General features: G+C 40.9%; 1 protein-coding gene across 1 annotated transcript in view; it reads right to left on the reverse strand.

Annotated features, from left to right (window-relative positions):
- Klhl6 (kelch like family member 6) overlaps window positions 1-17,338 on the reverse strand; it is a 57,440-nt gene extending 40,102 nt beyond the window's left edge. Inside the window, exon 1 of the mRNA XM_076867904.2 lies at window positions 17,046-17,338. Coding sequence (XP_076724019.2) covers window positions 17,046-17,338 — 293 coding nt within the window. The remainder of the gene's footprint in view (window positions 1-17,045) is intronic.
- Window positions 17,339-17,740: the final 402 nt, after the last annotated feature.

Here is a 17,740-nt window from a genome sequence, read left to right on the forward strand (position 1 = left end):
GAGTGAAGACCCTCCCTGGGAGAGGAAAGAAGTAATGAGAGAGAGGAAAAAAAATGCGACTGAGTCCTGATGAGATTAGTTTGAGGACAAGGATCAACTATACTAAAACAATACTCCTGGGTGTCTTAAAATTACATGAACAAGCCAGGGGTAGTGGCACATGCCTTTAATCCCAATGGCTCAGGAAGATGAAGCAAGAGGATTGTGAGTTCAAAGCCAGCCTCAGCAACTGGCTGGGGATGTGACTCAGTGGCTGAGCACCCCTAGGTTCAATCCCTGGTACCAAAAAAAAAAAAATTACATGAACAAGAGTTGGATGTGTAGCTGGGTGATAGAGCACTTGTCCAGGATGCATGAGGTCCTGGGTTTAATCTAGTTCCACGAAAAAACTAAAAGCATATGAACAAATTCTTTTTTTTTCCTTTATGTTTGAACCAGTATGAACTGACTGTCTGTCACTTGCAATGCAGAGTTCCAACTGATACAACTGGACAAGAGAAATCCTGAACAGCAAAGGGCCAATGAAGATTATATTACAGGTGCCCAGAAAAAGTAAACCTTGAGTCCTGTCAACACTGTCATAAAGGTCCTTTACAATGTGGTCTGTGCACTTTCTTCCCCATCCTACAGTACAGCTATACCCAGTGACTAGCAGTTTCCAATACGTTCACATCAGCACCCTGGGCTCCAGGCAGGCCTCTCTGATATACTTTGGTGGTCTGGTTTTAATATGTCTTCTCTATTAGACTAATAAGCATCTGAGAGAAAGGGATTAGATTTTATTTCTCTCTCAATTCAAATTACTGGCCCAGAGGAGACACTTCTAGTAGTTGTTGGGCAGACAGATGGATGGATGGATGGATGGATGGATGGATGGAAAGTAAGCCACACATACAATGTAGTCCCATATTTCAAGTAAGCCCCACAGATTTGCCTACTCGACCCCAAACTCCAAACCCACACTTCTCCTCTAACTGCTATGAGAATAAATTAGCAATAAGCTCCTGGGAGACTTTGTCCAAGGCATTGTGTCAAGGAGACATAATACCTAGCAATTCTCTGAATTAGAATTCCATGTTCATTGCTGTTTATCCCAGGACCTAGAGATTTTTATATTTCAGAACACAGTGGTTATTCTCTGCTTTAATTTGCTTTTGGTTTTGTACATCTCCCACATCTTTGCTGGTGATGAAAACCTGGCTTCCCCTAACCAAACACCACTTCCTTCACACTCTTCTTTTGTGAGCTTTGCTTAGATTCTCACTTCCCTATAGGGTCAGGAGCAAAGTCAGCATTTGTGCTTACTGTCCACTGCCACATCCTGACCAGGCTACTGCCCTGGAGGTTCCACATCACCTTCTTTTTCTGAACATTTTCCATCTCACCCTTCCCCCCAGGATGCCGGCTGGCTTCCCTTTGACTACTGTCACTGACCAGATTTCAAAGATTGGCCCTGTCTAGAGATATTTTGAACATTCCCTGGTTTCAACCACTTAGAAATTCACAAACCGACACTGGGTCCAGTCTTCACCCCAAGGTATTCAGATGTTGAGGCTCCCCTCATCAAAGCTATGCCTGTTGTGACAGGACAATGGTGGTCATATGTGTATTCCAGACTACTTTCTCTGACAGCTGTCACAGTGCAATCTGGATAGCCAGGCCTCCTCCTTAGCCTTTCATGATACAGAAGCCAGAGGGAAAGGGGAGAAACGCAGGAGCTTCTGACAGGCAGCAGCTGTGAGACCAGAGGTGGAGGAGGAGCCGCTGAAGGTTGTGCTAACCAGGGGTACCAGGACCCAGTCTCACTTAGTCCCTGCTACACTTTCCAAGTCATGCATCCTAATGTGGGCTGCAGAGAAAGGGGCTCCTATTTCTAACTGGTCCTCTGAGATAGAGGGCTTTTGAAAATTTAAAGAAAAGCCTGCAATTCCAACTCCTAAGAGGCTGAGGCAAGGGGATTGCAAGTTCAAAGCTACTCTTGGCAGTTTAGTGAGACCCTATCTCAAAATAAAAACCAAAAAGGACTAGGGTTGTAGTTCAGTGGCAGAGAACCCCTGGTATCAATTCCCAATACCAAAAATAAAAATTGAAAAATTTTTCAAAGGAAGATACCTTAAAACTAACACTGGTCTGCTCCGGAGGTAAGGGAAAGAGATTTTAGTAATAACTGTAGTGTGAAATTCCTTCAAAGTCTTCAAAAATTGCAAGTTCAGAACTTGACTTACTTTTAAATTATTCATTATGTTTTGGGGCATTTCTCTAAAATGGGATGCGTGAGCACATGAAGGATTGCTAGGGTCACACTACCTCCTGTTTCTCTTCCCAATCTTGAAGCTCAGAGTCAACCCTCAAGGAAGTGTGACATCCGTGTAGTTGTCTTCCAATCTTCCCACTCTCCATTCTTCCCCTTTCTCACTAGGCAGTGCAGCCTCTCCCTGGGGCTGTGGGAGGTCTGTCTGCCCTGCAGGCCCTCAGAGAGAACTCAGCATCTTAAGTCGGCCTCCCCAGGCCACCACCTCTGCCTTCATTCTGACCCTTATCTCCTTCTCACTGTAACTCCTTGAAACCACCTGAGGGTCTCCAAAGACTGATGGGACCTTGACCCTATAGGGAGATCTCAGATCATTTTGTTTTTCTGTTTAACTTTTCCTCCTTGGCTTCTCACTGCCTGTGACATGTGTTTTACCCCTCAGCTTCGCCCAACAAAACCTGTCATGACCTGACCTGCCCCTCTCCCTGACTACACATCTCCTTTACTGCACCTCTGCTCTTCTCCCTGTGGTTCCTGCGTTGGCCCTGCATGGTACCTCCTCCCCAGATATATTTTCCTTCTCCCCTTCACTTGGCCCCTTCTGGCCAATGTCTACTCATGCCTCAATTCTCATCTATTCTGGGAAGACTTTTCTGACAGCTTTTTCTCTGGCTTGATATGCCCTCCTATAGCTCCCATAGCCCTTTTGCAGGGCTCATCATGGTGCCTGTCACCCCATACTCTAAACATCGATTTACTCATCTCTCTCCCCTAACTAGATTGTGTCTTCCGGGTTAGAAGGAACCATAACTCATTCACCTTTGCATACGTTATGCCAGGCCTAGAGTATGTAAGCACTTAGTAAATTTGGGTCCATTGGTTGACTATATGAATGGACAAATGAAATTTCCTTAAACCCACTCAACACTACAGTAACAAAAGTTTAGTGTTTTGCATTCCATCCTCTCCAGGTATTTGTACTCCAGGAGAGGTAATATGATCCAGGATTCTGCAACTGAAGGCTTGCCAATGAACAGTGGTAAGGTGAAGACGTGTGGGAAGAAGGAGGATTTTCATAGAGGTTACTAAGAATTCTCTTCTCCATTTCTGGGTCCACCAGCAAATGAGACAGCCACCTCCCTCCAACCCAACCTGCTGTCCTGAGCTTTGAGGATGCTGTGATACACCTGATACTTTTCTATCTCTTCCTAATCTCCACTCTCTTCTGTCCATTTGTGTGTGCATTGTGTCTGCTAACCTCTCTTTCCAGGAATTATTCACTGGGCCTCTGCCCCTCCCACAATTTTCCCAAAACTAAAATGTCTTGTTCTTCTGCCCTCTTTAAACCCAAGCTTATTCTACATGACATAGGGTCTTTTGAATTCAGTAAGCTCTTACTTGACCCCAGGATCTGAATCACTACATTCAAATCTGCTGAATGTCTATTACTTTTTGTAAATCCTTGATGTATCTTGCTAGTTTTATTTTGATTGTGTTTTAAAGTCAGAGCAGTATCAACACTCCTGTAATTACTGTGACCTTCAAGCTTTCCACGAAACATACATGCAATGAAAGAACACATACCCTTACAGCTGGTGGGGGGCACACAGTTGCCTAAATGATCTTCTTTCATAGCAAGGAAGGCAACTTTATATAGAGATGGACTTGCCAAAAAGAATTTAAGATGGCTTATCCTAAAAAAGGAGATGGGTTTTAAAATTCAAAGCAGTGCTAACCAAAATAAGAAGACAAGAATTAAGTGATTCAAGAGGAAACTGTTATTAAAATTCAAGCTAAGGACAGCCAAAGCAAAATCAGAAATATGGTAAATTGGCTAGTGAAAGAAAAAAAAAACAGGATTTGATTCCTTTTTAGTGAACATTTGCTTCTCCTTTCATCCAGTGTCTTCCTTTTCTGGGAAATTCTCTTCTCCTCAACCAGTGCCACTCAAATTATGTTGTTCATGTGGGAGTTCTCACGTTTTTGCAGATGTCTCTGTCTCTTTTTCTGTCTGTATTTCCTGATCTGATTCGTTCTCTCTCTCCTTCTTCACACTCTCTCTCCCTGCCTCTCTCTTTTCTTTCTCCCTCTCTCCTCCCCTCCACCATACACAAACATCCCTCTTTGACCAATGGTGAACTCCTAAGCTGAGCTGATCATAGTGCCCCCTGATGGCAGCAATTGGTGGAAGAATGGGTAATTGAATGATGCTGGACCAATCAGTTCTTTCCCAAGGACTCTTCAGGCTTAAGATAAAACAAAGTCCTTCAATTCCCCTCTAGAACTAAAGCTGGGGGAAGTGAGTCTCAGATCTGCCAACAGGCAAGCTGCCAACCATGTGGCAGAACTTAAACTGAAAATTCCACATGAGACAAGTGAGAGGAGGAGAGAGAGCAGCCTCATTGTGTTTGAGGACTTGGTTCCTATTCTCCCTGGGCTCTGCTATATCCCAGCAATTCCTATGATGTATATTACCTCCTTGTCTGAGCTCATTTGAGTTGAGCTTCAATCCCTTGAAGACAAAAATGCTAACTAGTACAGAAACACTGAGCAACATGATGGATGGTGAGCTCCATGGCAGTTTTACCAAAAACACAACCATTGAGCACGTGGCCAGCCCTTCTCCTGTGCCATTGGGTTTACCATATTAGCACTCAGTTCTATAAAAAACATTTTAATGGAGGGACAGGTATCCATGGGCTTGATGCAGAGATGTGCTCATGACTCGATATGAATCACAGACGTATTTATCTGTTGTGATTTATTTGGGAGTTTACACACAAGATTATTCAAAATTGGAGAAGAATAGATGTTCTGTTCCTGGTTGAAAGAAGTCCCACATGCTTAGACACCATGAGTGGAGGTGACAGAGAAACTTTATTTAAAAATCAAAGGACCTGCCATAAGTAAAAATTAAATTATGTCATTTGCCGGAAAATTAATGAAACTAGAGACCATTATGTAACGCAAAATATATCAAACTCAGAAGGTCAAGGAACATGTTTTCTTTCATATGTGGAAGCTAGAGAGGAAAGGGGAAAAGAAAGATGGGGTGGATCTCATGAAAATCAGAGGGAGATCAATAGAGTGGGTGGAAGATGGGGAGGAAGGACAGATGTGCCAGAGAATGATACTGGATAAATTATATTGGTATAGTGTATTCACAAACAAATATGTAATAACAAAGCCCATCATTATGTACAACTACAATGCACAATTTTTAAAAAGTAGAAAAAAAAATCAAAGGACCTGATTGCACTTCTGTTCTGAGAGCACAACTTCCCAGTGCTAAAAAAAATTTTTTTTTTTGAATTCCTACAAGAATCTATAGGCATAGCACATCTGTATCCATGATGATACAAGTAACCTGTTAAATCCTCAATGTTCTGAAACATTTTGGATTTTTTAAATGCTCTTTTCAATTTTTCCTGTGAAGGCAATACTTTATCATTCTTCCCTTTTCTAAAGCATGTGATAGCTTCCAAACTCTGTAAGGACTTCCTGCTCAGGCCTAGATGCTACTTCATCAGTAACTAAATCTGCAGGAGGAATAGCGAGGTTTTACTCACTTCTAACATTTCCAGGGTGTCTGCTGAATGCCAGCCATTGCAGTAGTGCCAAGGACAATGAGACAAATAATGTAGTCACTGCCTCCACATAGGTCACATTTTTCAAACTGTTTCTAGTCTACCCATGGCTGATGGCACCTTTGTGTCACATTCTCACAAGTGAACACAGGACTTCTCATGGTTTGGGGGAGAATAAGAGTGAAAGTGCTACTAATAACTGTCCTCTTGCTTACTAGGATCTCAGAATCCATATCTCTAATGTGACAAGAGTCACAGAGTCCCCTAATGCCTGTATAGTTTTCATGGTACCTTAGTATCTATTCTGCATCCTATGCAAGCCTGGTCCATTTGTCAGTTTCCAGTTGTCCAACATCTGAAACCCTCCCTAGGTGTAGTGAATTATCCCTCTGAGGGACACACAGTGATGGCAGAAGTTACAAAGGCCTGGTATTGTCTTTCTCAGTTCCTATTCCATCTAAGGCATTAACATGTAAAACTCAGCCCTGGTCAATCAGATAAATCAACTCCAGGCTCTGAACTGGGAGCTAGTGAGTCTAAGAAGCAGGGACAGAGGAGAGAGCCAATTTTAGCAGAGGCAGCAGAAGCAGTAGCAACCTCCAGTTTTCAGAGAAAGCGATGCAGCAACAGCAGAGACTGCAGCTGTGCAGCTGTGACCTCCAGGACAGCAGCAGCTGGGGAGTCCTCCCCACATAGTTCAGGGTGGCCTTGGGCTATGGTCCTGGCTGCTGCCTGACCTCCTTTGCACCTGTCTGTTTTTTCATTTTGGTTCTTCAGATTTGTTTGGGGATTGGGGCGCGGGGGGGATTTCCAAGTTCCTACTATCATTTACATAAATTCCTCTCCTCAAATAAGCCAGAGTCGATTCCTGTTCACTGAAACTAAGAAATCTGACTTATTACTGTACATAAAATGTTTGCAGACAAATAAATTCACAAATAAATCCATTTTATTATTTGCATTTCATAGCAACTCACCAAGATAAGTACACATAAACCACTAGCCTGACTGTATTGTAGGTACCATTGCTGAGCCCCAGACAGGCCAAGCAGTCCCTCCAAGATTTACACAGCCAGTAAATGGCAGCATCTGGACTCAACTTCCAGAGTCATGAATTCTTTCACTAGACCAAGTAGTTTCTGGTGCTGGCCCAGTGATGGCCTACAGGATCTTGAGATCTTGTTCTTTCAGAGCGTGTGTTTACCTCACATACCCTGACCCACCCTCTTACTTCTTATTAAACCCTTTGCCCTAGATGGGTGTTCTCAGACATGCTGGGTCTTTGTTGCTTTGGGGTCTATTTGCTGAGACCTCAGACAAAAATTGGGATGAATGCTCTGACAGCATCCTGCCCATGCATGTGTGTACCTGCACAGGGAGGTACTTTTTACATTTTCTCCTCATTTTCAGCTTATGCAGCCCACACTAGGTGCATGGGGGTTGGGGAGACTTAATGGTCTTACACTGGAAAACACCCTTCTAGCCACATTTCTGTCCTCTGGGTTCAGATCTGTTTTCCCCATGGAAAAGTCATTCTTCCTATCCAAGTGAGTTCCACTGAAAGTGAAATGGAGACCATGCTATATACTTGTTATCTAACTGTTGAGATTGTAGTTATCTAACTGTTGAGATTGTTGTTGTGAGGGTTCAATGAAATCAAAGTAAAGCAAGGTGCCTGACATGTAGTAAGTATTCAAAAAATTTCATCCTTTCCATATTCTAAACTACAAAAAATACTTAATACAAAGATTATCATGCCACATCATTTATAAAAACAAAATTTTGGAAGCAACTTAAATGTCCACAGACAGAGAATGATCTTCATATTATGCATCTAATAGCAAAATAAATAAATAAGTGATAATTACAAAACTATGGAATACCATAGGGGAAAAGATCATAATGACAAGAGGGGGCAAAGCAAGATGCAAAACTGTATGAAAACTACATTTACAAATATGTAAAAACATGCATGTGAATAAAAGGTAGACAACACCACAGTGAAACCTGATAGCTTTATGAGAAAGTCCCATAATCCCTTACCCAAAAATCTTATAGCCACATGTGCTCTGGAATTCCGAATTCTTGTATTCAATATTATATAGCACCTCCAGCACAACTTAATGTGTTAGCATTACAGGAGAGAATATATCAACAGTTGCCATAAGTAGCCTTACCTCAGTTTAGGGCAGGTATCTCCATCAAATGACTACAGTTCAAGTTGAATTTGGTTGTCAAATAAATTATTTAAAAAAAAAAAAAAACTTTTCATTTAGCAGCTCTTTGGAAATTTTGGAATTGCAGGAAAGTGATTATAAAGCTCCAATGCTTAAAGTATTAACCACCCTATTGATTCTGGTCCACAATATTGGGAAATATTAAAAGTATAAAATACAGGACATGACACTGGTAATGTACCTACAATGACGGCCATAGTCCTCAACGCTTTCACCATTTGCCAGATTCTTAAATTCAGACTCAGCCTTGACTCATTCCTGTTTTCTTCACTTAGTCTATCACCTAGACTTGCTGGTTCCTCTCTAGACACCTAACACCATTATGGAGAAAGAGTTAAAGATTACAACATGGAAACATAGCCTACAAGTAGCCTCTTGCCCCACTCTCTGCCTTCCAGTCACTGGTTAATAAGTAATAATGATAACAAATGCATGGACTATACCCACAATTCCCTTCTCATTCCTGACTTTATGCTTGATTGTTGTAGCTTGTGGGCTAAATCCCCTCAGGATAAGCTCGGGAAATGAGACCCAGAGACTAAGGTACACAGCAGGGGTCAGAATCCAGGCAAAGACTTCAGGCATCAGCAGTAACAAGAGAGTTTGCTGTGGATTCAGTCTCATCCTGACAGCTTTTATATACCTATAGAAAGGGCCAGTCATCCTATGGGACTGAGAGAAGCCTTGTAACAGCTTCCTTATCACTATTACATCCCATTCTGACACTCACAGACCACTGTCACATAATATGCCATATTTTGTAGTGATATGAGCCCCCCAAGTGGTGAGAAGCCCTGGTTTAGATGGAAGCCCTTCACGAGGTAGGACTCAGAGCGCAGCACACACAACCCCTTCCAGTGACTGATTTGGGATCTGTCCAAAGGCATAACACAAATGGCAGCTTTATTGTGAACTTATAATAGACATTAGTAGTTTCATAAAATAAAGAATATATTAGAGATGTTAAATCTATACTTCCCCAAATTTTCTGCCATAAAAATATTGGGACATCTTGCCATTTGGCTGTTTTACATTTAAATGTATATAGGCTACTTTTTAAGATTTAATCTTTTTCACCCTTTTCTCAGTCTCAACCAAACATTTTTTCCCCCAACTTCCTCATTCTTACCAAGACTTGTAAATAGACTTCCAAAAGGAAATACATTGTCTGAGTTACTAATGTACTCCCTATTTGGTTAACATGTTCCCACCCATTAGTCTCCTGGCATCACAAATAAATTCTTGAAATTGCTTCTCTATGTGTTTGTTTGGGTTTAAGAACAGTTTGTGGCAGAAACAATGGGATACTTGGTAGCCAAAAAGGTTTTCTCCCTCATATAAAAAGTATCACAAAGCATTGGTTTCATTATCTCTTTAGCTAACAGAAATCTAACTAGTCACAGAGTAATAAGAGCTATTGCCATATACATGCTCTGCATTTTGCTTAGTTCTTTAGAGTAGCAGGTCTTTGCAAAAATCACCAATTATCACATGTAAGAGAGCAAGAAGAGCTAGGCATGGTGGCACACACCTGTATCCTAGCTATTCTGGAGCCTAAGGCAGGAGGATCACAAACTTCAGGCCAGCCTGGACAACTTAGAAAGACCTTGTCTTAAGGGACATGGATAGAACATATGCCCTGGTTGATTCAATTCCCAGTACAATTGGGGTGGGGGGAGGGGGGACAAAGCAATACTCTTCCTTCCACTAGCTCATGACCTTGGGCAAGTTACTTAACCACTCAGAATCTCAGCTTCTGCTTCTGTAAAGTGGGGATGATAACAACACTTTGAAGTAAATATTGTAAAGATTAAACAAGATACTATTATAAAACACTTAGGTGCAATGCCTGACACCAAAGATAAAGCCCAGTGCATCAGGACAGAATGACAGCTAGTTTTATCAGTACCTCCTCTGAGAGTCACAGAAGACTAGACATAGAGCTGAGCCTGGAATGAATTCTACTTCTTGCCATCTCAGAATTCCTCCTGAGAACTGGGAAGGTAAAAAATTCAGAGAAGATCCATATGGAAGAAGCGGAAACCAAAGTGCCACTAAGACATCCTGAGATAGTCCTCTCCAGAGAACCCCAGAAAGACTCTGGTACACATGACCACCTTAGAAGATGAAGGTGGGATGCAAGGAGGGTCAGAATAGGACCAAACACAGGCTCTGGTTGAGATTCTATATAAAGAAGCAGTTTCATCTGGCTGCGCTCAGATCACCATCCCTACCATTCCTGTCAAAGGAACAATCACTTAAGGACTCACAAGGTTTGTTCTGGAGAAATTTAACCAACTCATGGACACCTGGCACAACCTGTGCCCCCAAGCACAGAGGAGGGAGGGGAACCAGCAACAGGAGAATTAAATATACATCTAAAACCCAAAAAGTGATATACCCTGTCTTCTTCTTTTCCCAGAAAGCAAACAACGAATCTTATATCTTCCTAGGTAAGAATATGGAGATTCTTTCCTTAGAAAGTTGGTACAAGGAGCAAAAACCTTTAATATTAATATCTGGAAATTCCCAACAAAAAGTGTGCTCCATACCATGACTCCAGAACAAAGCCTCACCCCACCCCATCCTAGCATCCATTAGCTTTTTAGTGCTTCACTCTTCACTTGTAAGTATGAATTGATATCTAAAGATCACTAGATATTTGAATATATATTTGAATATAGCCTTTGAAATAAAGGCAGAGACTAAAAAGAAAAAATAGAAATGTAGAACCATCACAAGGAACTGAAGAAAAGTATTTTTTAAAATATATATATATAAAAATCTCAAAGAGATTAAGGAAAATACAATCCACATTAAAACAAGAACAGGATGTTGTCAAAAGCAATACTTCAGGGGCTGGGGATGTGGCTCAAGCGGTAGCGCGCTCGCCTGGTAGCACGGCCCGGGTTCTATCCTCAGCATACATACAAACAAAGATGTTATGTCTGCTGAAAGCTGAAAAATAAATATTAAAATTCCCTCTCTCTCTCTCTCTCTCTCTCTCTCTCTCTTTAAAAAAAAAAAAAAAGCAACACTTCATAAAATAAGAATGGAAATTAAAATTGAAATCCCAGCAGGTGGGAAGACAAATTTGAGAAATATAACTGGAGAAAGTAAAATATAAAGATAAGATGATGAAAAATAGAAAATAGAGGAAAAAAGAGAAGAAAGCTAGAGGATTAGGAATCTATATCAACTGAACAGGTGATCCAAAACTAGAGAATAAAGAAAAAGTGGACAGATAATTACTATAGAAAACCCAAGAAAATTTCTTAGAACTAAATGATATAAGTCTTCAAGTTAAAAGGTGCTATTAAATGCATATCAAAGTGGTTGGAGGAAAATACCTGGAGAGAGAGAGACAAACACATAAAACATAACCATGAAACAAGGAAGTACTGAGGATGGAAATGTATTCCATGTATGTATAATTATGTCGGGATGATTTTATGTATAACTATAATAAAAACATTTTTAAGAGAAAATCCTATTTTCTAAATTTTTTAGAATTTTTTTAAAAATCCTAAAAATTTCCTAGAGAGAAAAAAGGATCACAGTCAAAGGATCAGAAATCAGAAGAGCATCAAACTTCTTCATAGCAATAAAGGAATCCAGAGACAATGTAGCAATACTTTCAAAATCTGGAAGGACAATTATTTTTAAGAATTTTCAGTGGTACATGTCTCTAATCCCAGTGCCTTGGGAGGCTAAAGCAGGAGGATCCAAGTTCAAGGTCAGCCTTAGCAATTTAGTCAGACCCATAGCATCTTAGTAAGACTCTCAGCAACTTAGTGGGCTCTATCTCAAAATAAAAAATAAACCGGACTGGAGATACAGCTCAGTGGTAAAGCTCCCCTGGGTTCAATCCCCAGCACAAAAAAAAAAAAAAAATCTATATCTTAGTATATTAATTTCATATATCTACTGTAACAAACTACTGAAAAACTGTAAGCATTGTGGCTTCCCCCCCCCCAAGTCCTGGGGATTGAACCCAGGGCCTCACATTTGCTAGGATCCTAGGTGAGTACTCTACCACTGAGTTACATTCCCAGTCCCAATTCTGTTGCTTTTGAAAAAACAAAAATTATGGTTTTGCAGTACAGGCAATCAGAAATGCAAAATGGGTTTCACTGAGCCCAAACCCAGGGATCAGCAGAACCATGTTGCCTGTGGAGGTTAAAGGAGAGAATCTGCTTTCTTGCTCATTTCTTCTTCTAGAAGTTATCAACATTCCTTGAGCCCTTTTTGCATCTTCAAAGCCAATCACTCCAACCTTTGCTCCCACTGCCATGGCTCCTCACTCCAACTCTGATCCTCCTGCCTCCCTCTAGTAAGGATTGGTGATTACATTGAGCCCAGCCAGACAATCGAGGATGATCTTCTCATCTCGAGATCCTTAACTTAATCACATCTGCAAAGTGCCTTTTGCCGTTTAAAGTAGCACATTTACAGTTTCAGGATTAGACATAGATGTCTTTGGGGAACGATTATCAATCTCTGTATCAAGTGAATAGAGATATTTTTAACATGCAAAGCCTGGAAAATTTACCTTCCATACATCCTTTCTTAAGAAGTTATTGGAGGATATGTTTCATCAGAGTAAGAAGGAGAGAAGAGAGGGGGATGAAGAGAGAGAGGCTCTATATGACAAAGCAGAGAGTCAGAGAGAGTTTGGGGGATGGTGGGAAGCAGCTGGGCAATAGCTGGACTGCAAGTCCAGAAAACATGTGTTGGATATGAGAACTTGGGGTGGGGCGGGGATGGAACTGATAGGTTCTTAAAGAGCATGATGAGAGACTGTGAGAAAAAGACACTTCAAAAACTAAGCAAATGAAAAAAAAAAACTAAGTAAATGGAAAAAGGAATTGATTTTTTTTTTCTTTTTGTGGTACTGGGTATCAAATCCAGGGTCTTGCAAATACTGGGCAAGTACCCTACCACTAAGCTGCATCCCTAGCCCAAGAGTGGACTAGTAACTTCAGACAAAACAAAAATGTTTACAAGGGGCTGGGGCTGGGGCTCAGAGGAAGAGCGCTTGCCCAGCATGCATGGGGCACTATGAAAATAAAATAAAGGTATTGTGTCCACCTACAACTAAAAAATAAATGTTTTTTTTTTAAGTTTACAAAGAAGGAAATATATTGTATTATTTGGCTCCACAGGAAATACTATATTCACGAACATGATCATGTAAACTCAACAGAGATTCAGCAAAAAGTTTACAATGACATTATGTTAAGAGACAACAGAGAAGACTGGGGTTGTGGCTCGGTGGTAGAGCACTTGCCTAGCACGTGTGAGGTACTGGGTTATTGAAAAAATAAACAAATAAAATAAAGTTTAAAAAAGAGAGAGATTGGGAGTGTATGGTAAGGGAGTTAGGTATAAATGCTATGTTCTTATCTGAAATAAACAAATGATATCTAATATTGAGAAATCAAGAAATAGCATAAGTATATTTTTATAGAAATATAGAGATAAGCCAAGCCCAGTAGCCTGTTGACAAGCGGCTTGAGAGGCTGAGGCAGAATTGCAAGTTCAAAACAAGTCTCAGCAACCTAGCAAGGCCCTAAGCAATTTAGAAGACCCTGTCTCAAAATAAAAAATTAAAAAAGGGCTGGGGATATGGTTCAGTTGTTAAGTGCCCCTGGGTTCAATCCCTGACACCGGGGTGGGGAAAAAAAAAGAGAGAGAGAGAAAGAGAAAAAAAGAGAGAGAAGAAAGAAATATAGAGATAAAATAGAAAAAAAAAAGAAGTTGAAAATGGTGGCCTCTGGTGAGCAAAACTGAAGGATAGAGGTAGTGAGGAGGAATTTTTGTTTTTCATAATTCTATTTGACTTTTTGTTAACTATTTGCATATCTTTGATAAAAAAATGAATTTTAATTTTTAAAAGTAAACATGATAATTTGAAAGACAATATAAAGAGACAGTTCACAAAAGAAGAACTTCAGATCACCCTGAAACACATGACCTTATTAAAATAAGAGATATGCAAAAATAAAACTAAATTGAGATATTCTTTTTCATCTATCAACTGGCAAAAATTCAACGGTTTAACAGAAAGACAAATACCATGTGATCTCACTTAAATGTGGAACCTAAGACGATTGAACTGATAGAAGCAGAAAACAGAATGATGGATGGCAGAGCTGGGGCTGAAGAACTTGGGGTGATGATAATCAAAAGGTACAAAACCTCAGTTCAATGTTCTCGTTGCAAAAGATGTTAAATGTTGAGGTGATGATGGGTTGATTGGCTTGATTTGGTCATTCTTCGTTGTATTAAAAAATCATAACATCTCTTATATCCTGTAAATATATACAGCTCTAAGTTGTCAGTGTATAATACAAAAGTTCAACAGTTTGATACTACTCTCTTTTGGTAAAGTCATGGAGAATGTAAAGTGATTCAACCTGTCTCCGACAGAAGTTGACCAAATCTCTTATGACTGCAGATGCATTTAACTTAGCAACCATCTTCCAGAAGTGCATCCCCAGATACACTTGCACACATATGAAATGGCACATGCATAAGAGTATTCATTACAACATTGTCCACAGCAGCAAGAGATTCCAAACCAAATATCTGTCAGTGCAGGACTGGTTAAGTAAACTATAGTCAGCCAAAATGTTTATTTTCTCAATGAAATAAAGGGAAAAAAGCCTATATAATTTTATAGCCAGCTTCCAAACCCTCCCAAAGCACAGAAGGCTGTGTGGGGAGCCTCTTTGGCCTTCTTAAGTCTGAATATAAGAAGAACCCAGCTCCAGATGATTTTCAAAACCTTAGAAACAGCAGGAGAGGCAAGGAGGCAGTGTCAGACTCAATCTCAGTCTTTGTTCCAAAGCCTAACTTGGCTACTTTCTTATTAAGCTCCTCCTCTGTGAGATGGGGATGAAATCCCTACCTTGTTGCATTGTTGTTCCCATTAAATGGGTTAGTGTATGTGACACTGGTGGTACAGGGCCAGCCTACACAAAAGTTCAACAAAAAGAAGCCATTACTAATAGTAGTACTGAAAAAAGAATCCTGTCTCCAGATCTGTGTTCATTACAGAAGAAAAGCCACATTGGAAATCCCTAGATACAGATCTAAAGTCACTGCTCTGAAGATTAGAAGGCATTTCCCCTCATGACCAGACAGTTTGGGAAAAACTTTGCATACATGCAGAGATAAGTTCATCCCTGTGTGCCTCCAACTTCTCATTGCCACCACCTCCTCTGAGGACTGGCAGAGACTTACCCTAAGTGCCCTCGATCAACAGGGCTGGAAGGATCTGAGCCCAGACACCTTCTGTTTAGCAGAATAAAACCCAAGGACCAGAAGAGAGCAGTGATGTGCCGAGGGCACACAGCCAGTGGTCCTGTCCCATAGGCTGACCCATTAACAAAATTACTAACCAGGTATACATTTTATTTTAGCATTTTCCCAGTGACTCAAAACAGAAAGAATGACTCTAAAACAAATACCCAGGGCATTGAGCAAAATTAGCTTTCATTCACCCCCAGAAGGTCTGTGATCAATTGTGAAAGCAAGTGATTGATACTATTGGATTATCTATGTCCACGCATTTTTATGGCTATGACTGCACTCTACTTTCTAGGCTGTGAAAAGAAGCCCAAAACTTGCATTGCATTAAAAACCAGGACCTCTAGAATGTTCAGATTCCCTGCTGCAATAATGACCAGATATAAAATGTTGGGTTTCTATTCCCTCATCTGTAAAAGGGGACATCAGTTATCTCCATCATACCACTACAAAAATAAAATCAGATAACTATGTCTACTGGGTGCATAACAGGCATGAATTTCCACAAACTCAAGATTATCTCCTTACTTTATCAACATACGGGAGCTACTCCATCCCACAATAACCAGCCAACCCTGCTCTTTGAATTCCAGAGAGACATTTTTTTCCCCCAAGTACCTCAAAAAAATAAAAACATAAAACGCCTTTCAGGATACTTGATTTCCTCAGCCAGAGTTAAAAAGAATCTTGATAAGCAAAATGATAAAGGTATTTCTTTTTCACATTCCCAAAATACCTTCTGCATTCACACTGTTTTCATGGACTGGTTCCCTGCCTGAGTCCCTGTTCACGTGGACAATGCTGGATCCAGCTGTGTTCACTGGGTTCGTTGATTCTCCCACTTTCCTACTGCAGGGATTTGCTCATGGTAAACCCTCAAAAAGCAATTCTTAGCAGAATAAAGCAGAATCGGGTGAAGAATTTCAATGAAGATACATGAGAGTCCACCATATGCCAGGCACTCTGTCAGACTCTTTTCACCCTTGTGTTTGAATATTGCAAGAATCCTGAGAGGTAATCATCATTGTCCTCATCTGACAGGTGACAAATTCAGAACATTAAGAAACTCCCCTCGGTCTAGTCTCATGGTCAAGAGGCGATCAAATGGAATGGAACCCAGGTCTCCTGACACCAGGTCCTCCCACTATTGAGACCACAGATCTTTTGGAACCAGAGCCTTTTGCTCTAAATTTCCCACTACCTCCCGCACACACCCAAAGGCCCTTAACTTTGAGCAAGTCACTCACTCGCTAACTTCAAAAGAGGGGCCACATCCTTTTTCTCTATTTCTGTTGATGAATAAAGACATCATTATTTTTCCAACATGTTAGTCAGAACAAAGACAGGGTAAAAAAATCCCCATGACTTAAGTCATATCCCATCCTTTGGAACAAGGACATACATATACACAGAAAGTTCACCATTATATATAAACGTGCTTTTAAATGATGCCAATCTCTCTCAAAATGTGGCCTTCATCCTAAAATCTAAAGTTCAATACCTCCTTTTCTGGTACTTTTAAGTAGACACACAAACCTCAATAGATGTATATGAACCATAAATGTGAAAGCAAACTAGCTAGCTTGGGCTTTCACATCAACACTGATTTTCTTTGCAATCTGCACCCAGATTGGCTCTGGTTCCAGGCGCACTGACCTGAAGTAGTTGCTGGCCGCAGCAAGCACCACGCGGTGGCAGGAGAATTCCTGAATGTCCACACACAAGATGACATCTGTCAGAGCGTTTTCCACTCGGAGGGTCTCCAGGCCGCTCTGAAGAATTAAGGACAGTCCTGAGTCGTCAAATTTCACCTTCTCCCCATTTAAGATTTCTACCAATTCTCCACCTTTCTGGGAGGGCTCTTCTGTAGAGGGTGCCAGGGGCCCTTCCAAACTCTTCTCTACCTCGTCGCCCATGGTCCAGGATCCCCTTTGTCCTGCCATGGACATCCTGACTGAAGGAGCGCCCAAGTTTCAGGCAGGTCACATTGCAGAAGCTGAGCGGATTTCCTGTGCAGGGCCCTCCACTTATCACCAGCTGTCACACGCACATAACAGGAAGTCTCGCACTTTCTCATCCTGTTACTACAAACGCCAGCAACTCCCTATTCTTCTTCTTTCTGTGAATTATCACAGACTTAGAAATTACTTAGAGTGGGCGTGCAGGAGGGAACTCTAGGGGAGAAGGGGTGGCTTCTCAGAGTCACCCACTCTCCAGAAGTGGTTATTTTGGTTCATCTCCCACCTCACATCCGTGAGCAGGAAGCTCTGGTTATTTACATTTGTATTCCATGTGCTTTGAGAAATTCCACCTATCTCTAACATTCCTGATGCTGCTGGCCCTACACATCT

The sequence above is a fragment of the Callospermophilus lateralis genome, chromosome 10 (genome assembly GCF_048772815.1).
Source record: "Callospermophilus lateralis isolate mCalLat2 chromosome 10, mCalLat2.hap1, whole genome shotgun sequence".
NCBI lineage: Eukaryota > Metazoa > Chordata > Mammalia > Rodentia > Sciuridae > Callospermophilus > Callospermophilus lateralis.